The 27523-nt window shown below is 32.7% G+C and overlaps 1 protein-coding gene across 1 annotated transcript in view; it reads right to left on the bottom strand.

Moving 5' to 3' along the window:
* LOC129941487 (serine/threonine-protein kinase unc-51) overlaps positions 1-27523 on the bottom strand; it is a 97037-nt gene that overhangs the window by 60414 nt on the left and 9100 nt on the right. The window contains exon 2 of the mRNA XM_056050125.1: positions 4490-4666. Coding sequence (XP_055906100.1) covers positions 4490-4666 — 177 coding nt within the window. The remainder of the gene's footprint in view (positions 1-4489; positions 4667-27523) is intronic.

Genomic DNA, 27523 nt, shown 5'->3' with positions numbered 1-27523 from the left:
TAAAATGATTGTTGTTGGTCCATTGAGATGAGGCGTTGAGTCTTATAGCTGTACTCGCTGCCAATTGTTTACTGAAGATGCCGAGGAGTGTCAGATGGAGGAGAGTGTTTAACGCTGCTGAGGGTGTGGTTCTCAATGCCCCGCTTATGCAGAGACATGCAGTGCGTTGGACTCTGCTGAGTTTTTCGTAGTATGTGACTTTCTACAGTGCAATCCACCATACTGTAACCCCGTACATAAGTATTGGTCGGATGACCGATGTGTATAGCCAGTAGGTTATGCGAGGTTGAAAACCCCATTTGCTTCCTATGGTTTTCTTGCAAATGAAAAGAGCTGCTGTATCTTTTTTAACACTTTCCTGTATATTAGATTAGGGTCGTCATAGCAGAAGTGATAGCGGATGTGTCAACGCTGTTGAAAGGCCCTCAATATCCAGGAAGGTAATCATAGTATATTCCTTTTTCTCAAGGGAGTATTCGATAGTTCTTACCAGAGTGTGCAAGGCTGTTTCTATACCGATTTCCCTTTGCAGTAAGCATGCTGAGACATGGATAATCTCTTATCAATGCTATTACGTACATGGATATCAATCAATCGTTCCAGAGCTTTGAGAATGAATTATGATATGTTAATAGGTCTTAGGTCTTTAGGGTTGACATGCTAGCATTTGTTCGCTTTGGAAACGAAAACTACCTTTGCAAAATGCAAAAATGACAGCTTAATGATAACCTAAGGATCATTCCAATAGAAGTAATGTTAAAATTGGAAAGTTCCTTCGTGTCAAGGTTTAAGGATCACTTCAATTTGACACGAGAAGTAAATGATGCCATTGTTGTCTATGTGCTTTGCCCGTCTGTTAAGCTAAAGTGGATAAGAGCAATTAATCCCGCTTTCAAAGAAGGTGATATTAATTCGATCGTAAGATCGAAGATCTCAGATAAAACTCGAAATCCATCATCTGCAACAGTACCTTCATTATTTGTTTTTAGTTTATCACGGGTACTGAATCTTGCTTTCAAAGAAGGTGATATTAATTCGATCGTAAGATCGAAGATCTCAGATAAAACTCGAAATCCATCATCTGCAACAGTACCTTCATTATTTGTTTTTAGTTTATCACGGGTACTGAATCTTGCGAGAAATTGACAAGTTCTCCAAGAGTAACTCTTGTCATGAAAAAGTGCTTTCTCAAATTAGTCGTTCGAATTCGGCATATAAACTGTAGGTCCCCTCCATTCCTGACAACATTACTCGCACACAGGAATGGTTGAGAGTTGTAAGTCACTAGTTCCCAACGGACCCAATTTATTTATTTTAAAGACGATTTTAATAATTCACACATATATGTACATTGTACAGGGTCTGGCAAAAAAACCTCCCGTATTTTTAAACGTTTATATTTAAAGATATTTATAGACGAAATGGTATTCCGGGTATAGATAGATAGAGGTCTACGTGCCTTTTTTAGTAATCATAATGACGTGGCATGACAGTTTAGTGTGCTGTTGCTGCATTTGGTGTGTTAGGTCCGTATTTTTATTTTTTAAAATGGGCAAAAAGTTAATATTAATGCGGATCGCTACTGTCACATGATTCAGACCTTCCTACAACCAAACTTAAATCAGACCACAAAGAAGTCTGGTTCCAATTTAAACAATTCAAAACAAATTTCAATTTTTAAGCCAAAACAGCATTGTTACCTCATAAATATTTCATATTATTTTCAAATCCCTGTAGTATCTTAGTGAAAATTCTAAATAAAAGTTAATTGATTTGAATTAACTGCAGTGTAAAGTCTTAGCGACTAAAACTTCTAATACCCCAGTACAAAAGAATTTGTACTGACTAAAAAGATTTAAACCAGTCAAAAGCACTGCAGTTAATTAACTTTTAGTCAATTGCCAAGTCAGAAAGTAAGTACTGACTGCTGACATTTTTTTTGCAGGTTGATTTCCCAGTCGCAGTTTTAACTTACATTCATGAAATTAGTTAATTAACTGCGACTTAATTGAATGCATTACCCAAAAGACTGGAGGCTTTAAAACTCTGCTAGGTAGGCACCGAAATAAATTCAGACAACGACACCAGCGTTAGATCTTCGTCCCCATTTTGGGGGAATTGTCCCCTTTTAAGATCTCAGGAGATGTTTTGTTCCTCAAGACATAAAACGGGCACATTATGTCCCCCATTTTTAAATAACCGCAAATTATTTTTATTTTCAAGCAATATTTTTCTATCACAAAAACTTTTTCCACATTCTGTATTCTTTGATTGAAAAAAAGTGAATACTTCCATCATAGTTATTTAAATTTTCACAGCTGAACACATCCATTCTTTTAACAAATCGTTACCAACTTCACTCGCAAACAATTGTTTTCCATCTGTCACTTCGTTTTTTATTTCAAAACAGTTCTATTGTTTGTGTCTAAATAAAATTAAATTTGGTAAAATGTCGGACTCAAATGTAATAAAGCCTTAATAATGTATTATACTTATGTACCCTCAAATTACAGAATGTTAATATGGAAACAACAATACCTGTACTTTATGTTCCTTTTTATTAATTAATTTATTTAGTTTTTATTTCAGTAGAATACAATAAAAAAAAAATTGGTTTTTGGTTGCTTAATGGAAAAAGAACAATTTAATGTCTGATAACTTTTTCCTCCCTGGATTTAAAATTTAAAAGTTCTTCTCGTGATCTACCGTTCCGTATGCATAAAAGGTGAATTGAGAAAAAGATGGAAAAACGGTCTATAAGGCGACGTAGACTTTAGCTAGAAGGTAAAAAAGTCCAACGACTGAGATGGCTGGGTCACGTAGAGCGCATGGAGATCAATGCTCCGGCCCGGAAAGTCTTCAAATTAACGCTCACAGGACAGCACTGTAGACGAAGAACGCGGATCAGGTGGCGCGCACAAGTAGACAGTGACTTCACCCAACTTGAAGTGCGCAACTGAGTAAGTCTAGCTAGGGACCGAGCTAGATGAAAAAAGTTACAAAATCAATAATTGTAGAGTTTCCAACATTTGTCTACTTTTTAAAAGACAATATTTTGTGAGTTATTTCCAAAAGAATGAAAATTATATTCAAAGCGGAAAACTGCATCTTCTCGACTTCTCATTTCTTCCTTATTCTGATTTTCTGTAAAATACTTAATTTAAGTTATTTTTGAAAACATACGAAAAACGCATAAATTACGCGTACCTATGTAGGTATCTATAGATTCATATTTCAAAAACTAACAAACGCTCCTAATCTAAACAGAAAATTCTCAATTTTCGTTTTTGAGAAATATATTTATTTATGTGAACATTTGGTTTGGCAAAAAATAAATATAAAATTTATGTGTCTGTACTCTGTCGGTACATATAAATAAAAATTCACACTCTGGAGCATTACACGAAAGTAAGATCTATCTATTTTCTGTTCACAGTCTATTTTAAGAAACACCTGCTTGCATTATTTTAGGGACATTGCTCCGCACACAAGTCTTCCCAACATCAGAACACATACATATGTACTCTTAATAAAAAAGAGGTATATTTATATAAGGCACATTCACCTATGGATTTCATTAAAAATGCACTTTTGAAACGCTTGTTTTTTTAAAGGAATTAACTTTTAACGTTAAAGGGAAAATCATTTATTTAAAACGTATTTTTCTTTGTTGATAATGAAGTTGAAAACTGCTTTTTAAATGCCAACCAAAATGTATCCCCGTAATCTAAACCGCAAATATTGAAATTGGTATGCAACAGACGACGTCATTTACTTCATTCCCAGACTATACACCCACCCCACCCTAGAGCATTAGGATAAATGTGAAAGTTTTCGACTGCAGGATCCCAAACCAACCAAACCAATGTAGGTACATAGATTGTATTTGTTGTGGAAATATGTAGTTTCCTGCTGAATCCAGCTAGGTAAGTCCTTTGTTTTATCTTTTCAGGCTTTGAGGTTAACGAACAGTTGGATTTTGTTCTTCTTTCGCAAAAAAAAAAAACACAAAATCATTGCAAAATAAAATTTAAAAAATAGAAAACGTGGTTGAATATTTCATTATTTAATTCGCTCAACTTAGCGAAATTAAAACCCTCTAGCAATAGACTATCCTCGAACTATTTTTATTTATTTCTTTGCAAAACTACTTCCTCGTTTTGTATGTATTTCATGGATTTCATGCAAATTTGAATTTGACCTGCAGTAACTTAAGTAATTCCAACTCAGCGAAAATGGTTTAAAAAATAAACAACAATTTGCCGCATTGCATAAATTTGCAATACAAAAAAACAAAGAGGGTGAAAAAAAGCAACACCCGTATACATATATGTATGCATATAAGAAACCCTAAAGAAAACAATGAAAAATCAATAAAGGACCTTCCTATATACTCGTATATCCTTTAAGTGATGGTAGATACCTAGAACTTAGCTGTTATAGATAGTTTTTAGTGATTTTGTTTTTGTTTTGTGATTTTTTTGCTTACCTCCATAACAAGATTGACACAGTCCTGTGACTCTTTACAGTCCAACAAAGCAACGACATTCTCATGATGCAGCTCGGTTAATTCCTTGAGGATTTTTATTTCTTTTCCAAGGAGATTTTGTGTCTTGATTAGACCCTTCTTAGTGATGCATTTAATGGCCACTGGGAAACTGGATTTCTGTAAAGAAAAATTGAGAGGTGACGATGACGATCTTAATTAATTTATTTTTATTTTATATGTATGTGTGTATATATGTATGTAACCGACCGCCCGCCCGCCTACTACAAGGCAGCTAGAATATTATGACAGGAAATATTTTTGAACAAAGATGAACTCATTTCATCATCGTCATCATGATTTTAAATTTAATTGTTGATAATTTTTTCGCGTGCACAGTTCATGAAGTAAGTAAATGCGCAAAGGGGAGGAGGGGGGCAATTCTTAATCAGGCGTTATAAACTAACATTCATACATATATAGAAAATATGAATATAGAATTATACTATTTCTCCAGAGAGCTTTGTTAAATCGCAAGCTTGGTTAATTTTTTTTTTTATTTTTATTTCTCTATCAAATCGGAACCACGTGCAATGAGCAGTGGTGAGACTTCAGTATCATTTTCTCATATAGAACTGACTTTGACGTTTTGGTCGACATCAAGGGTGTGAGCGTGGGGCTGAAACTACTTTTATAATCGAGAAAATATGTTGGGCGATTATGGATTTTAAACACGTTTTCGTTATGAATATAAAGTTCAGATGAATTAATTTTTATGTCGCATAATCCCTGGACTTGGAGAAGTACATTAGTCTCAAGTTAGAATTTCAAGTAAAATGGATTGCTTTTCTATTTCAGCATTTGGGAAATGAATTTTTTAAGGGAAATTATATGCACATACAATTATTTTTATTTACTTGAATATAATTTTTTGTTTTCACGGATAATAAGTAAAAATAAATAATAAAAGTATATCTCTGGTAACATACAATGGGCATTTATAGGGAATTATAGAATTTTAAGTTGGCAATACTAATTTAACTGGCGGCCATTTTGTTAGCTGTCAAGTGATTTATTTTCAGTTTGGTATGTGTGTTATTACCAAAAATACTCCATTTCCAAGATCGGAATCTCAGAGTGACATTTCGGTTTGCCTATAAGCTACTTGCTTACTAAATGTGAGAAAGTGTGCGTGAATTGATGCAAAAACCAAACACATTCTCCTCAGGCACATCTAAATGCTTCATTTTGGCCTTCGTTCAAAAACGAAACAATCCGAACCAACAGAATCTGAAGTGCTGACATGGCCTTAAATTGGAAGATTTGCATAGCTTTTTAATTTCAATCCAAACAAAAGTTGCAAATGTATATTAAATAAAATAAGAATGACCAAATACATATTTAATGATTTATTAGTGCTGTTTTTTGTTTATATTATTTGCGAACGCAATATGAGCTGCAACTGGTTAAGTATAATTGGAAATGGACAAAAGTGTAACTCAATACTTTGTAAAACAACAAAACAGAACATTTTTCAGCTGTAGTTTTCTTAGAGTAGCTTAGAACATTTTTTTGGTGAAGTTAGAAATTCTGGTGGAAACAATAGGCGGGTGTCTCCGTCCCTTCAAACAATAATACTTAAACTTTGGTAACTAAACATTTTTAAGGAATGAATGAAAATTGTATTTTGCGTTAAACTGTTGGAATTCACTAAAAGAAAGTTCTGTACGTCAACAATAAACATTAATGTCGATAACATGATCTATTCAATGAGTTGTGCATGAATTCAGAACGATTTTTTCGTTCTATTGTGTGATAAACGTCAAAATTTGCATTTTATTTGCTCTGCATTTATTCAACAAGTTCTTTATAATCGTTCTGATTATTTTTTTTTAAATATTGGTGTTCCTTTGAAGCATAATTTTTGTTTGATATGCTTCCATCAATCAAGAATGTTATGAATGAGGTATTTTTCGATTATAACTCTTTTTTTAAATTTAATATTAATTAATCAAAATGGAATTGAAAAATAGTTGCAAGCTTAAATCATTAAAAACAAACTATAAATATACTTGGATTAATCAAATTGATACAGATTTTAATTACTTGCAAAAAAAATATCTGAATTCAATAAATTGCGCTCGCACCCTTAACTTGGTGGTTCTTCGAACGCATCTTTGATACATTAATCCGAAGTTAATAATGAAATTTAAAGCATTTAGTAGTAACTGCTGAAAATGAGTGAATAAATAATATTAAACTGATGTTTAACTAATTGTCAAAATTACAAATACAACAATGTAAACAAACGGTTTTTGGAGAGTGAAACGTACGAAAGATTCCGATCTTGGTAAATGGAGTATTTTTGGTTATTACACTCAGCCGTTTTTAGAAAGACGCAAATAAGTGCAAAAGAGAAAGTAGGTGAAATAGAAATACTTCAAAGGTTCCCAATCCTCAACCCGCAGAGTTCAGGGTTCAGGATTGGTCACTAGTGGGTACGTAGTCAATTGATTCTGATTGGCTAAATCTAACTACAAAAATAGTTGAAATTTCCACTCCAGCGAACCTAGTGTAAAAAATTCGGCTATAAAGTTAGTGGAGAATGATTTTGAAATTTCACAATCAGCTGCTCGGTAAAAACACATAAATTCAAAATAAAATAAATCGTTCAGTATTCAATTACAAATATAAATCATTCAAATTGTGTCTTAAATTTTATTTTATTGATTTTAAAAACACAAAAGATAAGTTAAAGTTGTCAAATCAAAAATGTCTCTTATTTTTTATATTTGCATTTTTGAATAATATGACAGTTCCGGATTGACTAGCTTTGTAGTGTAGTTTGCATTCTAGCTAAGTGAATGCACCCATTGTCTTGGATGGTTTTTGACGTTTCTCTTTCTTGTCTTTCTTTGTTTGTTGGCGTTGCTATATTATTGTTTCTAGTGTTTCCGAGGAAATACGAAATATGTCGTCGGACAATTTCACATCTAACAACATTTCTTCATCGGATGAGAACAACAAATGAAAGAGAAGTGTCAAAAACACGAAAAATGCCAGTAGAAGCACAATAAAAGTCGAGGTTTAAGATATTACTATAATAGAAACAAGCTTATGGCAGTGTTCGAATGTAAATGAGCAAATACAAAAAACATCATAATGTTGGTTTTCATATTTTAGTTAACTTTTGATTTCGGTTAAAACTAAAATTTATTAAGCCAAGAACAAAAGCAGGGTATTACGATTAATATATTCACAAGTTATCTTGTAAGACCAAATGTTTATTAAAAAAAATTCAGAGCTTGAAAATTTAATTATGTATTAAGCCGATTTTAATTAATTAATACCATTGAACCAGAACTTTTGTAAATAAATGAACAAGCCTAATAAAATAAACCAATTAGTTAAAATATCATATTTTGTTTCTTTTAACACGAATTAATCACAATGCAGTAGTTTCAGAACACGATAAGGGCTTTCTCCGAAATAACATATGCATCTAGTACTATATTTTTGAACACCTCTATTCTAAAAGTCTTGAGTTTATACAAACAAATCATCTAATTGAAGTCAAAAAATCAGAACTCATCATTTCACACAACGGAACACACAGACTTTCAAAAGTCTTGTTTGAATGGCTGCGTTCAATCTCGTGTTGGATAGGTGGATTTTTAGATTCCTTGTTGAACGAGTTGGATAGCGATAAAACATTTAATGGATGATGACCTTAATCTGTAATCTATGTTAAATTTATTCTTAGCTCAATTGGAATTCTATACGATTAATAATTTTCTTGCGAAATCTCCGGTTTTAAAGGATTTACGTTTTACAAAAAACTAACCTAACATAAACGAGTCGGAAGGGACAATACATAGATATAATTAGATAAAGGAGTCAAATAGGTTCTTCATCGTCTATTTTGCACAGAACATCCTCAAATACAACTTCAACTAACATATATTTATATATTTTATATATTTTTGTTTACAAACAAATACAACATGCTAAAATCAATTTTCAAGTTTCTTGAAATTCAACCATGTGTTCAATCAGCTGTCCTGTCAGATACCTACATACCCCAGAAATTCTTGGATACCTTTGGATTCTTTTTTTGACATCTCAGCTGTTTTTGATCATCTATTATATTAGACGTAAAACACTAACAAAAAGGTATCCGGAACCCTATCTGTCTGAGATTGAACGCAGCCAATGACTATAAGCCCCAACACGTCAAAAACTCAGATATGTTCAACCATTTTGTATTTAAATAAAACAAAGCGATTAAGCACCACTAAAGGAGTCTGATGATCGGGTTGGCCCCCGTGAAATAGCTATAACTCCAGCCTATGAACTTGGTGGTAGCACACACAAGTTGTTGTTGTTTCATTCTTATATTCAATTCTAAAACAAATTAAATTTTGAAAAAATTGAGTATTTAAAAAAGTATAAAGAAAATCACAAAATAAAAGCCCTTCACACACGATTTGGCATTTTTAAGCATTCTGTTGAGCTAGATTTACAAGATCAACGTAAAGGGTCAACCCGTTGATTATCTGACGTCACAAAAATTCAAAATGTTCTGTTTCAACGAACCGTTTACGTTCACAGCATCAATGCTTAAAAAGTTGACTATCACACGAATGACACTCTTCAGTCAACGTGATTGGTTATCATTATCACTGTCAATTCGTTGACTTACAAAACTTTGACGATTACATACGATTTAAATTCAACCTGTTTTAGCAAATAAATTATAAACCAATGTTTCAACTTAATTTCAATATTGTACGTTTCTATAAAAATATGCGTTCGCTCGGTAAAACTTTTCTGATGTCAATGTTGGGACACAGTCTTAGGATAGTCCCAAAAACGAGTCCTTGTGTCCAAATGCATTTGACTCACACATTACATAGTCACAAAATATGTGTCAACGTAAGCGTCAATTTACTAGTCAACGCATTGACAGCAGTTTTGGCGATCACTCGGCGTGACACTTTTGTGACAGATTGTGACATCATTCTTACGTCAAAGAGCCAATGCGTTAGCCGTTCAATATTAACTTTACACTTAAATGCTTATAGTTTTATTTTGTATTTCGTTTTGTTCTTATGAGGTTTGTTTATAAATGTCTCTGATTGTTAACAAGTTCTGTCAATTTATTTTTAATATTTTATATTTTAAATATGACATTACATCGTACACAGACAAAAAAAAACATTTCAAATAAAGGAACAGACCTATCTTTTTTAATATAAGACTTTGTTCACATTAGGCGATTTATTACTTTATCGTACTTCCATTAATTTTTTTTAATTAAAACAAGTTTTTCTAATTCCAAACTAGGACTAACCGCGCTTTAATAACAAAGTTTTTAAAATCGAAGTAAAGAAAAAAAAACTCCTAAAGGTGTTAAATAAAACGCATAGCAATGTGTTTAACTTAAAGACAACAAAAATCAAGCAAATTGGTTCCAGTTCATTTAAAACTTTGACACCTTCAGTCAAGCTGTCAATTTTCATTTGGGGCTTGCTATGAACGTTTATTTTGACGTTTCAACAAAACATATAAAAAGAGGCGAGAACTAAATAAAGTAAAAAGGGCCATATAAAACGTCATAATGAGTAGCGAGTTGATTACTAATACGGGTTTCACAAAGAAAACGAATAGATAAACAATTTGAGAAGCACTTTTTTATGACAAGCATTTGTAATTAACTAAATAAATATTGGTATAAAATGCTTGTTTTTTTTAATTCTTTGACTTCGAGCAGTCTTAAACAAATACAGGAAAAAATTCAACAATCTACTATTGAATCAATATTTAATTTAAGAAAAATAGGAACAATAAAATTATTATGTATGTAAAATGATAAAAGCAAACAGATTTATAAGGCCAAAAACAATTGAACGTTCACATAGGAAACCAAGATCCAAACCAAAAAAGACTTTTTTAAACAAACAAATAAAAAAGAACAAAAATAAAGGTTAAGTACCCAGAGTGTGAACACAGAATTGGGTTATTTCTGGTTACTCAAACAAAGAGTGGATACTTTAAAAAAAGGTCAACAATTTTGGTAACGAAAAACTTTCTTTTCAAACTTTATTTCAAATTAAATAACATTATGTAGCTGCTACACTTGATTTTGCTGCACGCAACCAACAACGAAACAACTACACTTTTGACAGCAACAAAATCATCAACTGATGGGCAAAACCCCATTGACAGATATTATCTATCAGAGCCAAAGGCAGTTGGAAAAAAAGAACACCTACATCTGTCATCGTTAAAGATTTTTGTAAAATATATTTGCAAAGTTACTGGTTTTTGTTTGTTTTGTTGCTTTGTGATTGAAACCGCGTTCAACCGATTTGAAGTTCAACAAACAGCCGTGACAGAAACCACGCGGATCTCGAGTGTAATCAACTATTACAGCCCGCTAAGCTTAGCCGGTGCTGATAAATATAACAGTTTGTCGATAATAACAAAAATACAGCAAACAGAACTCGGCCGGCGACGCGACGCTGGCGACGCATGGTGGCGATGGTGGTTGTAAATTAAGTAAACAATATTTCTTTATTTTTTCTCTTCCGCTTCTTGTTTTATTTTGTCGTTTTTTTTTTACTTTTTTTGATAAGATTATATTATTTTGCAATAACAAATTCATTATTCATTATTTGAAGTCAAACAATTTCATATTGTTGTTAAATAAATGTAAACAACTTTCGAATTTAAATTCGAACAGCAACAGGTTTCCCACAGATCTCACACAATGCATTCTGTGACATTTGTCACGAACTTCGAATCGATACTTAAATGTCATTTTCTTCGATATTCAGTTCATTCAAATTTCAAGTAAAAATGAAGATAGTAATGAATTCACAAGTCCCCATTGAACTGTTAATCAGTTTTAAATTGAAATGTAAAATTCTTATCAGCAGGTAGTTTGTAGTTTATTAGTTAAGAGGCTAGACAGCGTCTATAAGCTATTACTATATCGTTGGATGTTTATTTGTCCAGGGAATAACTTTTGTGAGCTAAGGTACATAAGTACTACTTGTACTTTTGCCCATGAGTTTTGTTGAATAGACAATAATTTTTAAAATGACTTTCTAATGTTTTCGAAAAGTAGGTTAGGGTCATCGAAAAAAAACTAAACTACGTCGCGTTCGTTCTCAAGTGTCTGGGAATTTTAATGATTTGTTGTTAATTTTGTTTATTTTTATCTTTTTAGCAAAAGCGTGTGTTAGTTGATAATGATTATGAGAAAAGTATACCGCTTACAGGTTACATTTTAAAACCTGTGACATAAACAAAAATATAAAAACAAAAGGCTTGGAAGTTCCTACATATATCTAAAACGATATGTTTATTCATCTGACAAAGCAATCTATTAAATCGACGTACGGTGGTACGATATTGTGGTGTAATTTGTGGAATGAGTAATTCAATATCTGACACTGACTTCATCGATTGAGAAAAAGAAAACAAAATATACAATAACGTGTAAGAACAAGTTGGGATTTTGTTTTATGAAATGGATTGACTTGATATGGGGGTTTTGGAGGTTGGTTGGAGGGCAGTTTTGAAATGAATCAATTAAATTTAGAAAACAGGATTTTAAAATTTAATTCCAAATAATATTAAAACAAAAACATCAATATTCCAAAACTAGACTTTTTTTTAGTTAAATCTAAATTTTAACAGTTTCAAATTTAATTTGAATTGATTTATTAAATGTATACAATATAAACATATCATAGAAAATTAAATTTTGACCAGTTTTGTGGTTAATACAGCTATATTTCAGGTTACGTATTAAAATTATATGCTTTAGGTGCTTTTTGAAGTAGCTGCTGAAAAATTTGTTGGTTTTGACAGTAACTTTTCTTACGATTATTTTGTTAGACATGTGGTTTTCTATCTGGCAATACTTTTTTCATAGTTGATTTTTTTTGACAGTGAAAACTTCGTTTATGTTCAATTAAGGGGGTATTCTGGTCTAGAGACATGAATTTTATGTAATTTTTGAAGTGCTGTAGAAAAAAGCAAGCTACAATTTTACCATCAATTTTTTATACATTATTTATTCACATTAGAAGCATACAAAAAAAATAAAAAAGTAAAAAAAAAATAAAAATTCCGTTAGTTATCAGCTGATAGAGTAGTGCGTCTCAAAAATTTGGTGCGTGACCATACCCACGATTTTAACTCTCCTAGAAATCTGAAATCAAAAACTAAAAAAGATTATTAATCTACAATAATGTCGCAATGTCTGGAACTACGGAAAAGTTACAAACATTTTTTTTTACAAAATGGCGGCTGTCTAAAGAAAAATACAAAAAATTTACCATTTTTTTGAACATTCTTCGATTTGTTAAAAATAGTAAAAATAAAAATTTGGGGATGGCCGTAGTTCCGGACGTAGACAAGTCCCTAAAGAAGACTTTCTTAAAATTTCAAGTAAATCGGTTCGGCAGAACCTGAGAAATCGTGGGTATCAGATTCAAAAAGACAGTTCTGAGAAAAACGCGTTTAAAGTACCCCATTATGTCTTTTGTTCTATTAGTTGCAGCCCAACCGATTTGGATGGCTGCTCAGCAAAATACTTATTTCTCCGAAAATAATTTGAATTTGGGAAAATCCTCTAGTAGACATATTCTTAAATAGTTAAACTATGAAAATATGAAAAGAAAAAAAAATCGATTTTTTTTAATTTCTAGACCAGAATACCCCCTTAAGGTGATTTTAGAAGTTGCTGCTAAACCTTTTTTCATATTTGAAACTCATTTTTCTAAAGTTTTTTTTAGTATCGGGTCCTTTTTGAGACGTGTAGTTTTTTGACAGCTGTCACTTAATTGGGCCTGTCGAGTAAAATGTATTCGAACTCGCCGCGCCGGCCCAAAATCAAGACCAAACGATAGCTTTTTGAGAATGCATAATCACATGGTGAACCTCGTGGGTTGGTGTCGTGGTCGTTCCATATACGGCAATTTTGCTTGTTAACACCATCTGGTCAGAAATTTTGAATTCCTGGGTCAGTTGGATTTTGAACGGATGTAGGCCCAATTCGTACGCAAAGTTGAAAGGCCGAGTTCTTGTGCACGGCGAGGAATAGGATGCCTCGGGTTCTGATGTACACTTTCACGGACCATTGGCTGATTGTTTACTGAACCGGTAGTCTCAAATTTGGCCACCAAACGTTGAAAAGTCGGCTGTGAAGGGACATTACGTCTACCGTAAAATAGTCGCTGTTCAATAGTGTAGCCATGCCATGATGATTTGGCATAAACAACTGAACAATAAACAAAAGATTTGACAGATGTCACCAAAACAAAATAGCCGCCATGGAGCGCCAAAATCTACCAGCGCCAATTTAAAAACCCTATAGGTATATGTCATGTGTTAACGCAACGTTTGCGTTAACGAACACACTTTGAACGTGCTGTTGAATCGTGTAACCATGCCATCATAATTTGGCATGAACAACTGAATAATAAACAAAAGATTTAACAGATGTCACCAAAACAAAATGGCCACCATGGGGCGCCAAACTCACATCCTTCCTCTTCGGATGCGGAACTGCAACGACAAAATATGATAAGGTTATTTTATCCTGTTCTAACCATCACCATCAATATTGAACAATGGAGAATAAGAAACCATGTAGATCATAATCTTTTAAACCCAAATGATTGTACTGTATCATTTACCTTTGTTGTGAACGTATCCCCACATTGGAACAGGCCCCCCTGAAACAGGCCGTGCAAAAATAATGTAGGTATCTCCTTATGGCTAAAAGCTTAATTTCAACGTCATATGTCATACCCACAGGTGGCCAAATATTCAAAATGGCGAATTTCATATAATTTCAATTTTCATTTCATCATTAATATTCATCAGCGACAGTAATAATTGAATCTTATAAATTAAAAATTGTAGTTAAATATCTTGAGCAATTAATAACTGTAAGATTCTTAATTAATAATTTAATTGTTAAAATTTGTTTTGAGATAACTTTTTTGTAGATTTATATTATTGCTATTATAGTCAAACTTTATTGTGAGCCGAATATTAATACCTACGAAAGACACTGTAAGATATAATTTAAAAAGTATATTGTTCAAAAACCTAATAACTGAAATAAAATTTAGGTTTTGTAATTCATCTCAAGAAATCAACTGTTTTTTTATATTGAGTGGATTAACAAAAGGTCTTTTGTTTCCAAGAGCGGCAACAGTACATAGATTACGGCTGTTGCTAAAACACATAGCAGATATTGCAAGTACCGGTTGTGGCTAAAGTGCCGCAAGTTCAACAAGCACCGTTTCTTTTTGCTTTGTGCCGCAACAACCTTTTTTTCAAAGTTTCATAAAAAATACTTATTGCTAAAATTTTAAAACTCAACCCCTTACAATGCAAATGTTAAAATACAATTAGAATGAATACGATGAATTCAATTCAACTCACTACAAACTTAAAAAAATTCTTAATTTTTAGCATTACAACTTAGTAATCAACTTGAAACAAAGCTCCATATCATTTAACTCGTCTTCGTCAGTGTGATTTATTCAGTTCACTTAAAGTCAAATACTTTCCTGTTCATGCGTCTAGTTATTTATTAATAACTTATAAAAGGTATTCAGCAAAAATTGGAGTCATAACTTTCGCCTAAAATACCTACTTACAAAAGTAATAAACCTACATATTAAAATCAAGCTCTAGAATAACGTTTTCGTACTCGTACATAATCCTCACTCTATCATATACCCAGTGTACTCTCAACACCCCCATCAAAAATGTAACGAAATTATCTTCCCCCAGAATCAAAATCATCAGCATCATCATTATTATCGTCATCATAATCTTCACTGAAATTATGGTCGAGGGGATGCATTTTATTTTTACTTTTATTTTATGATATCTCCATATCCATAGTGAGTACATTTTAAAAATTAAAGAAACAACCCAACTGTCTGTTGATGAAGCGACCATGTTGGAATAATGAACTTTATAGTGTACCTTCCGGTGCAGTTAAATACAGATAACTTGGTTTCTCGTCAAATTATTCACGATTCACGAGAGGGGATTGAGAATGGGTTAAGAATTAAAAAAGAAATACTGATTGGATTTTCAACTTTAACTTCTCTAAGAAATCAATAAGAAAAGTTATTGTGCCTATAGTAAAGTTTCCCACGAACATTCGATAATAACATCAGAGAGTGATTTAATGTGAAATTAAAATGTACGATTACATCACCATATGAAATAACTTAACTTGTAACGGGTGTTTTGTTTTTTGGAGGTATCGAACTTTTAACTGGCAGCCATTTTGTCAGCTGTCAAGTGACAGTTTAGTTTGACATTTAAACATCAATAGACTGACATGACGCCTGAACAACGCTTACAAATTGTGAAAATTTTATTTCAAAATCAACGTTGGTTAAATTTTGAGTGATGATAATCCTCAAATGTATGTTGAGACATGTGATTTATGAGTTGTGTATATTTTAGGTGATTTAAAAATCGAAGATGATCAAATTATAGTGAGTTTTCATGTTGAGTCACTCTTTATGAAAGTACCCGTGCAGGAGGTACAGTGGCTCTCAGCTAAAATGATGCAGTCTTAGTTTCCCTTATTTGGTCAAAAAATAAGCACGCACTTATTAGTGGAAAAAAAATCTTATATTTTTTATTTAAAAGAACTTCATTTATAATGGAAAAGCAAAAAAAAAATTAAATCAACAATATATTTACATTTTAATATTAACTTAAACATTTATTCTTAAAAAATAGACTCATAGTTTAAATGATGCACTTAATAAAGTAATATAAAAAAATAAGTTATAAGTTCAAAATTGTGTCACTAATACTTAGTAGGATATCCTTTTTGCTGCAGGACCGATTTAAGTCTCCTATGAAGAGATCGCACCAGTTTTCGACAGTAGTCTGGAGGTATTTTTCCCCATTCTTCCAAGAGCGCCTTTTTGAGATCGTCTTTGCATCTTATCTCGTGCTTTCGTATTTCTCGCTTAAGTTTAGTTTATGTCTGGAGACTGCGCGGGTGGCTGCATGACATGGGGGCAGTTCCATATCAACCAAGTTTGCACAATACCAGATTTGTGTTTTGGGTCGTTATCTTGGTATAACCGGAAACAGTCCTTTATGTTCAGCTTTTCGGCACTTTGTACTAAATTTTCCTTCAATATGTCAAGGTACATATTTTTGTCCATGTTGCCTTCGATGAACACCAGAGGATGACATGGCGCCCCACACCATAACATGACCTCCTCCGTGTTTCACAGTCCCACGCATATTCTTCGGTTGGAGCTCTGTATTGGGTTGTCTCCAAACTTATGACCTGCCATCCGAGCCATGGAGATTAAATTTGCTCTCGTCCGTGAAGATAACGGTTTCCCAAAAGGTTTCGTCCTTGATTACATGGTCACGAGCAAATGTTATTCTTGCAATTTTGTTCTTTGCACTAATATACGCCTTTTCCCGGGCACTTCTTCCATTGAAATCTGACTCTCGCAGGATTCGACGGATGGTTACTGCGCTGCTCTTGATAGAATATTCTACATACTTAAAATTGAAGTGTTTTACAATTTTGAATGAACCGTAAGCTTTTTTTCATAAAAAAAGGAACTGCATCATTTAAGCTGAGAACCAGTGTACTTATTATCATTCATGAGCTTATCTCAACATCTGGCGCCAACGAAAACTATATGCCGATTTTGAGATTTTGCCTTTCATTAGAATATTTTAGTTTCAACCATCCCTGAAAGCATTACTCGCACACAGGAATGGTTGAGAGTTGTAAGGCCCTAGTTCTCAATGGACCGTTGCGCCACCTAATTTATTTTTGGCTGAAACACAAACACTCTTTAGTTTCGGCTTCGCCTGACGTTAACGAGTTCATCCATAGGAATTCAATGCATGCTATCACAACGAATCTTCGACCTCACGTTTTATTTGACAATCGTAAGGAAATAACGTAATGTTACGTTAAGTGACTCCAAATAGAAGCTCTAGTTCAAATTTGCTGAACATTTGCTTTGTCTGACAGCTCAATAGCTTTGAAAAATTCAACAAACTAAATGCATTTGCTTTTGGAGGGCAATGTAAGCTACTTCCGCGATAAATTTAATTATTTCGATTTCAAAACTAGTATTTTTTTATTTGACAAAAAAAAAAAAAAACGCTAATAATGACAGAAGTGCCATTTTATAAATGTCATTGGAAGTGTCATTCAAAGTATCCTCGAAGCAGGCCCATGTTTATTCATCACTTTTATTGGCAAATAGATGGCGTTGCCATTGGAACATTTAGTTCCATTAATTGCAGGTATCCGGATAGAGAAATTTGAGTAAAAAGCTCTGAACCAAAGTAATACCAAAAGTATGGCTGAGATGTTATGTCGATGATACTTGTTGTATTATTAACAAAATTCTCCATTTTGAATTTCCTGGAGCATATTAACTCAGAATCAAAAAACAAAGAAAGTTATGGAAAAAGAAAATGATGAATCCGTTGCATTTTTGGATGTGAAAGTAATGCGGATTTAAAATTTCACATTGGCACACAAAGTATACAGAACGAACACACACACAAACAGGTACTTGAATGTTTTTTTCCACCACTATCTGGTGAATTAAGATCGGTTTTTAAGTGAGCCTACAGGATATGTGACAGCGACCATATTGCCACTGAACTTTCATTGTTAGACAACGATCTCAAAGCGAATGGCTAGTCTAAAAAACAAAGATTGTAGAAGTTAATTTCGTCAAAGGAATAGAAATATAGCCAATTTAATGAAAAGCCCTCCTGCCGTCTTTAAGAGGTGTAACTGACAGTGTATGGAAAGTTTTGAAACGATATGGTATAAAATACACATTTTTACCACCTGTGATTAATTACCTTCAATCACCAAAATCCAAACAAAAAACATCTGGATTATATGTGGTACTCTGCACTAGTTGGTTTTCATATGTAGGACAGACTCAGATGAGCATTGCTACACGCTTAAAAAAAAATTTCGCCATATGCGAACACACACTAGACGAACACCACTGGATTCACTTTGAACAAGCTTATGTTCTTCTGAACGAGCCGCATTATATCCCGACATTATAGACGACAGTTTTAATCGGTCGCTATCTTGGGATCCCATTTTAAACAACAGGCGTGCAGTGAACACTGTTTTCTCTCAACTTGCTTTTCACCACCAACAACAACAGCAAGAGACAGACAGAACACCTTAGGCATCGCTCAGAACATTTGTATTGTATAGGGTCCGCCATCTAACGTTTTTTTTTTACCTAGTGCTTATATCGTGAATGGTGACACTTAGCTCATGTCTGATTTGACGGATCATTAGTTTTTATCCTTCCGCTGGACGAATATTTTTTTGTATACGCTTGAATAACGCTGGAAACAACGCTAAGAGAAGATGCCGATTTTGCCAACAAAAAAAAATCATCTTTTCAGATGAAGCTCATTTTGATCTTGGCGGTTATGTAAACTAAATAAAAATAAGTAAAAATAACTCTAAGCCACCATGATACAACAAAAGACTCATAAATAAAAGAACAAAGTTTATAAACTGTTGCAGGCTTCTTCGTTTGATGCCAATTTGAGAGGTGAATACATTGCTCTTGAAAAGAGCTTCAACTTGTTAAATAAATTTATTAATAAAACTATATTTGTTCAATGGAATCTAAATTAAAAAACAATAGCAAGTATTTTTGGACTTTTATTAAAAATAAAAAAATAATAATGGAATTCCAAAGTGTATAGAGTATTTGGGATTGTACGTACACTGACCTACTTAACATTTCCAATAATTTTGCAAAATTTTTCGAATCTATTTATTTAGTTTCAAATAACAACAATGCTTTCTCTTTGGTAGATAGTGCCGTAGATAATACGGTTAACATTGTTAAGTTTTCACATAACTGAGGTTGAAAAAGTTTAATCGAGCATGAATGACGATAAGAATGCTGGTCCAGACGACATTCTTTCCATTATTTTAATGAATTGAGCGCCTTCCCTGTCTCGAATACTATGTTTTAATTTTAACAGGTCATTTGAGAAAGGTGTATTTTTTTCCAAATGGAAAACATCTTTTATAACTCCTATCCATAAAAGTGGTCCAAAACAGGACATATCCAACTATCGCACGACTTACAAGTTATCCGTAATACCAAAACTTTTTGAAACAAATTGTTTGCGATAAGCTTTCGTTTTTATTAAAAGAGATTTTATCTCCATTTTCAACAAGGATTTGTATCCGGGAGATCAACTTCTATAAATCTTACAATTTTCTCCAACTTGGTTTTAAATAATCTAAAAAAAGGATTTCAAGTCGATGTCATATATACGGATTTTGTCAAAGCATTTGACAGAGTTTACCATAAAAATTTGATTCATAAACTGGAAAAACTAGGTATACATTCTAACTTGTTAAATTGGTTTCGTTCATATCTTACAGGACGCATTCAATATGTCCGTATTGATTCGATCGTCTCAAGTCCAATAGATGTTTCCTCGGGTGTTCCCCATGGTAGCCATCTTGGACCACTTTTGTTTCTTATGTTCATAAATGATCTACCTTATTTTCGCTTAAATTCCTTTTCCATGATGTTTGCCGATGATCTCAAATTTCTGAGATGCATTAAGGATCCGGATGACTGTGTGCTTCTTCAAGAAGATCTTCAAAGCTTATCAACTTGGTGCAAAATCAACAAATTAAACCTCAACATCTCTGAATGTCAATGTTTTTCATTTGCCGCTCGTCTCCTTTTGTACATGATTATCATATTGAGAACAAAGTTCTCGATAGAGTCTCAACCAAAAAAGATCTGAGAGTCATTTTTGACTCTAAATTGAGAATTCATAGTTAATAAGGCCAACTCTATGCTTGGATTTGTTTTCCGCAACTCAAAAGGTCTAACTGATCCCTATACCTTAAAACGATTTATGTTGCTTATGTTTGATCAGTTCTGGAATACTGCTGTGTGGTATGGAATCCGTTTTACAAAACTCATTCTGTTAGAATTGAAAAAATTCAAAGAAAATTTACAAGAATAGTTATTTATAAACTTAGATGGAACACTGATGTTATGCCACCCTATAATACTCGGTGTCAACTTCTTGGCATTCAGACCTTAGAAAATCGCCGCAAAATATATTCTATAGGGTGTCCCAAAATTAACGCAAGATTTGAATTAAATAGAAAACGCCGTTTTTAGTCTTTTGATAGCTATATTTTTATTGGCTCGTAAAGTACATAGGATAGGGTTATGTATGGAATAACACATCGGACAAATGGCCTCCACGGCTTTGCATGCACATGCGCACTCTTTTGTTGAAATTTTCCATGACCATTCTGCATTAATGTGGTTGAATTTCGTTGATGCAGCGTTGAATCTTCTCCTTTAATGCACGGGTGGTTGTGGGCTTGTTGACATATACTTGTGATTTCAAATAACCCCATAAAAAGAAGTCTAATGGTGTTAAATCACACGATTTAGGAGGCCAATTTTGATCACCGAAACGAGAGAGTACACGACCTGGAAATGTCTCATGCAGTAATTGAATTGTTTCACGGGCTGTATGACATGTGGCACCGTCTTGTTGAAACCACATATTGGACACATCAACATCATCCAATTTTGGCAGAAAGAACTGTGTAATCATGTCGCGATATCGAGCACCAGTAACAGTCACTGCTTGACCAGCATCATTTTCAAAAAAATATGGCCCAATTATTCCTCCAGCCCAAAATCCACACCATATTTGTTTTTCGACAATCACATGTGGGTTCCCCGAACCCCAAATGCGGCAATTTTGGCGATTGATGATCGCTTAGGATGATTTTGCTCGAAAAATCAGGGTCCATTTGTTGATGTTCAATAATCCATTCAACGAACTCTCTTCTCTGTCCATGGTCATTAGGCTTCAATTGTTGTGTTAATTGAATTTTGTAAGCATGAAGACACAGAGCTTTGGTGAGTATACGCTGTAGAGAGGTTCTTGAAATTTGCAATTCTTGTCCACGACGTCGAATTGAGGTTCCTGGATTGTCAGCAACACTCTCACGCACTGCTTCGACATTCACATTTGAACGGCTTGTTTTTGGACGACCAGTGTGTTTGGCGGCTCCAACGGATCCAGTCTCCATGAATTTTTCAATTAATCTCTTCACAGTTGACGAAGTTAAAACACTATTCCGACCATATTTTGTATGAAATTTTCGAACTGCAGCCGCCAAGCTTTCACTATTTTTGAAATATTCTTTAATAATGAAGGCACGTTGTTCTATCGTGTAACGCTCCATTTTTAATAACCCTATACTGTTAGCTGTCAAATTGCTTTTTTTCAGGGTTGCCAACACTTCACTGCACAAATGGCGGCAAATTCAAATCTTGCGTTAATTTTAGGACACCCTTTATAATGTTTTTAAAGATATTTTATCCTATCATATTGACGGCCCGTTTTTATTGTATCTTATAAATTTGCATGCTCCAACTTGAGTGCTTAAAAATCGTTATTTATTCCATGAGGTACTTCATAGAGTAAATTATGCTGTTAACGAGCCAATATCTCGCTGTGTCAGAGAAATTAACCAAATATCTGATTTTATTGATTTTAATTTTCATTTGAGTAGGAATACATTTAAAAATTTGCTCAGCTTATTCTTTCTGGTTAATTGACTTAAATTTGTGTTAAGATAAATTTTGTATTTCGATAGTCTGTAAGACTTATTATAATCTCTTATTGATGATAAATAAATAAATAATCGGGCCATGTTGAACGAATTTTTGTTCACAAAAGGAGGAGGATATTGGAAACATTTGGATTCATCGGGACGGCGGCGCTACGTACCACACCGCCGAAGCTACACTCGGCATTTTCAAGAAAAAAAAGTTATTTAGCGGACCCTATAGTTCCCCAGGGACCACGGTCGATTCAATTAGAAGCGAAACGTTCGGGATGGGTACTAAATTGAACTCCCTTAATATTTATAACGCCACTAATCCGATTAATCAAAAATGTATCAGATCGTTACAATTGAAAAACTATGATATGCACGAGCTGTGATTTCAACAAGATGGTGCGATTTAATGCCGCCGCGCCGCTCGACTACTTTCTGTGAGGATATGTGAAATCGCGTTATTACCGTTTAACGCCCACAAAACGTTGGAAAAAGTCATCGAAATTCGTAGCTCCAAATTAGGCTATGGACGTGCAAGCCAGCTGTGGCGGTCATATGCTAGAAAATTATCTTCCGAAATTATTTAATTTCATGTCAATTAAACAAAATCATTATTATTAAATTCCATTTCCAAGTTCTTTACCTTTTAACTAAAAAAAAACACCCTTTATAAATCTTCATCGCACACGTAGCAGTAGTTACAGCAAAAACAACAACAATTGCATTGCACTGGTTTTTAATGGCGGTTTGCAAAAATATGGCAACTGAATCTCGTCGCACACAGTTTACGACTCACGGGGGCATTTTGTGTTAAAAAACTTCGAAAAAGGAGAAGAAGAAGCAGAAAAACAAAAAGAAAATTCAGCAAGTAGGAAATTTGACCAGACTGCGTGGCGACTCTAGCAGAAAAGTACATTTTAGCCACTTTCACTTCGCTGATTTTTCATGTTTCTTTACTTTTGTTGGCAGGTACCCCCCAAAGCTTGGAACTACTGTTTATGGTATATAAATTGTATATAGAGCCAACTAGAGTTTAGATAACTTGGATAACTACATAACTTTAAGCTTTGATATATTTTTGACGAACCTATGTAAAGGGAACCTTTACATACATTTTGTTGAAGGAAAATAAGTTGTAACACGCAAAGTGAAAGGTGTGATTAAGGTAGGAGCTAGTGACGACTTTCTTTGTTTTCTTTGTTTCTTGGTGTTTTGACTGCAATGGGTTTTGCATAGACATTGGTCGTTATAGGGTTTTTCTTAAGGTTAATGGATCATTTTCAAAATTTATTTCACTACTGTTACTGAGACTGTTCTGCAGGGGTATAATGTGTTTGGTAATGATAATGAACCATGTTAATGAACCTTTATGTAAATTTAACAAAATAGTTAGTTATTAATTGTTGAGTTACGTGAATGATATCATAACAACGTAATTTTGCTACTTACAACGAGGTTAGGTAAATATAATTATAAAATCGATTTTAACGTAAAATCTACAACCTCTCACCATTCCTTAGTAACTTACATTTGATATTTGAATAACATGACTTGAAGTCATTGACTACTTACATGACTTGTAATAATTACGACAGAATACATAGGAATTGAATAATAGATAACTTAATGCAATAAATTTATGGACAACTAGAATGCATATTAAAAAGATTAAATGCTTGCTTTTAATTATAAATAAAGTGTTGGGTTTACAAGGCAAGAGCTTATTGGAGTAACTTCAAACTTAGACGGGAAAAGACGGAGTGTGTTGAAATATTCCACATTCGCGCAGTACGGCTTAAGAACGAATCTCTGAAAACCTTAGTGTACGGTGGAAGCTCTGGGATAAAAACTTATGGGCATATATACAATTAAAAAAAATAAAATATAATCTTACAGACTACAGAAACAAGGTTTTTAACTTTAGCAACAAAGAAGTGATATATAAATAATTATCTAATTATGTAAGGCTAAAACTTGAAACACCAGTTTAGGAGTTAAGTAATATATATTTTTTTTAAAAATACTCGACTTTGGTAGGAAAAGAAGTCAACATGATTAAAAATGATATTAGATTCTTTTATGCATGGAGTTAGAGGCTCATTGAAACCACTCTATGATAGGATTCATGTAATAAATATAATCTACGCATAAATAATATGCCACTTGTCAATATTCCCACTGCTCATAAAACTCATTTCTCTAACTTTTATATTTATACTGCCGCAGCACCCAAGTCATTTAATAACCTACCAACACAACATTTATAAGATCTTCTGAAAATTTAAACTCTTTTCTTAAAAAAGTTAAAGACTGGCATTTCACAATGGACTTAAATTGTATTGATAATTATTGTTAAAGAAACTTTGATGTATAAAAAGTGAGTATTTACTTTTTATTATATTTATTTTTCTCTTAATTTATATAAATTATTTTCTTATTTTCAGTTTTTTTTTTTTAAATCCATTTTGATTTTTAAGCGGAACTTAATATTTGAGACTTTTTTAGTAATTTTTGTTCACTTATGTCCACGCCACGTTTTTAAATGCTTCTATGATTTTTCTCTTGGCTTTAAAACTGGTAACTGCGACTTCTCCAGTAAAACTTTATTAAGTTTCAGTAACTAGGTAGAAATTCACTTAGATGGTCAGCATTATTGTTAATAATTACACTTTTATTTTCGCCCTCAGAAGACATTTTTCCTTCTTGACTCGACTGACCGCACAGAAACTACTGTTTTAACTAGTGCAAGTGCATAAAAAGAGCTTTGAGATCGTTATCATATCACTGAGTCAGATCCGCAGAGAGTGAACTGGTTTTTTGCATATGAAACTTAGACCGAGTCCAAATCTGTTCGATCGATCTCACATGCGACTTCAAGCTCGTCAGTTTTGACTCTGAGAATTTTCTCATCTTTTAGCATATGACCCTATATTCCATACTAAGCCCAATGAATCTCCATAAATTGTACTTTGTGATTCTAAAATAAAATTAAAAAGAGGCTGGGATGCGACCCACACTGATAACTTCCCATCCCGTCTGTCGATTTGTCTTGCTTAAAAGTTTGTCTATATGTACTCGTATCAATTTTTACCAAATTTGCGTACTATTTTTTGTAGATTTTATTTTTTATGAAAAAAACGGACTCTTGGATTTTTATATAAAAATTACTGAATATGGAAAACAATATTTTCTGTGAAATAAAATAAGTTTCAAGCCAATATTTTTAAGTTTTGAAAAGCTATTTGAGTCGAAAATCAATTTTTACCCACTTTTATAAATTTTTTTTTTAGGTTTTTATTTTTTGTAAAAAAAACTGTCAATTCGATTTTTTTTAATTTTTAACTGAATATTGAAAACAAGATTTTTTGAAAGATAAAAGTAAATTAAAGCCAATATCTCAATGTTTTGAAAAGATATTTGAGTCGAAAATCAATTTTTACCAACTTTTATAAATTTTTTTTTAGGTTTTTATTTTTTGTAAAAAAACTGTCAATTCGATTTTTTTCAAACTTAAACTGAATGTTGACAACAAGATGCTTTGAAAGATAAAAGTAAATTAAAGCCAATATCTCAAAGTTTTGAAAAGATATTTGAGTCGAAAATCAATTTTTACCAACTTTTATAATTTTTTTTGTAGGTTTTTATTTTTTGTAAAAAAACTGTCTATTCGATTTTTCTCAACATTCTTCAAAATGTTGAAAACACTATTTCTTATAAGATAAAATAAGTTTGAAGCCTAAATTTCAAGTTTTTAAAAAGATATTTGAATCGATATTCAATTTTTACCAACTTTGAGTAATGTTTTTTTTAGATTTTTATTTTTTGTAAAAAAAACTGCCAATTAGATTTTTCTTAAAATTTTATCAGATGTCAAAAACATTATTCTTCGTTGCACAAAATTGTTTTAGAGATGAAATTATATTTAAGTCGTAAAATTTTGGAGGTGACAAATTTTTTTTTTTCAGTTTTATTGATTTAAAAAAAACCGTTATATTGATTTTTTTCAAAAAATATACCTGTTTGGTATCATGTTACAATATATTATATACAATTTAATTCAAGTCTCTAGCGTTTTTGGTTCGTAAGATATTTAGGGTTAACCAAAATGTTCACCTTTTTTTCAAACTGCTATAGTAAAAAAAACACCCATGCAATATTCTTGAGAGCCCTTTCTGCATCTTTCTGCCTTATTATCTGTATAACAAAATTTATTTGAAGTCGATATCTCTTCTTGTTCTTGAGCTATGGACGACGAAAAAAACGTCGCGAACGTACGGACGTACGGACGTACAAACGTACGTACACACGCACGCACAGACATCTTTCTAAAAATCTTTTATTTCGACTCTAGGGACCATGAAACGTCGAGAAATGTCAAAATTTTCAATTTGACAAATCGGACCCATTACAATAACTTCCTATGGGAAGTTAATAATACAAAATTAAATCTATGAAGTTAATATCACTCTAAATTAGGAAGTCACTTTTGACCTACCCTATGTATATACAAATATTTTCTATATAAGAGTAAATCTTGAAATACACAATATGTTACAACATATTACTTATTTCTTGTAAACATATGCACCCTCTGGAGGTAGAATATTTTTTTCAAGAACGAGTTTTCTAATTATTCTCTACACGGCTTCTCTGTTTCCGACACAATCCCTTGTTTTTTTTTGAAAAATCATAATAAAATCTAACAAACAAAATAAAATGACACCCTCAATGACTCAAGGGTATTTCTTCTTATTATGTAGGATCATCAAAACGCATACGAAAAGAAAGAAAAATAAAAAGAAAAACTAATGAAAAATTGTTTACAAAAACAAAATCTATTTTTGGCACTCCTATGTACAGTACATATGTACATATATTTATATACCTATGATATTTGTCTTTTTGTATACAAAGTGTTAGTCTCGTTTTTAGCATCTGTAAAGAGATTTACAAAGAAAAATACACAATAAGTAGGCGAAGTCGCTATATTATGATCTCTATGTGTGGCCTCTTATCATTCCTACAAAATCCGTATTCGTATTCATTTGTTTGACCTAATTACTCTCTGCTAGTGTTCCATTTGTATTTTATTTTTATTTTTTTTTTTGGATTCGGTGTGCGGGGCGGTTAAGTAGGAAGAACTTATAATAATACCAACTTGTAGTAGGTTACCCACCATTGGAGGCCTAATTTTGCCTGATTTGGTTTTTAAATCAAACTAAAAAAAAAGACTTCAATACCCTTTACACGCTTAGCTTATTTACAATTATAAGTATGCTGTTGAGAATATACTAAAATATGTAGTATGTATGTATCTT

This window comes from Eupeodes corollae, chromosome 1 (genome assembly GCF_945859685.1).
Source record: "Eupeodes corollae chromosome 1, idEupCoro1.1, whole genome shotgun sequence".
Taxonomy (NCBI): Eukaryota; Metazoa; Arthropoda; class Insecta; order Diptera; family Syrphidae; genus Eupeodes; species Eupeodes corollae.
Note: the sequence above shows the minus strand (reverse complement) of the source record. Positions and strands in the feature narration are given on the sequence as shown.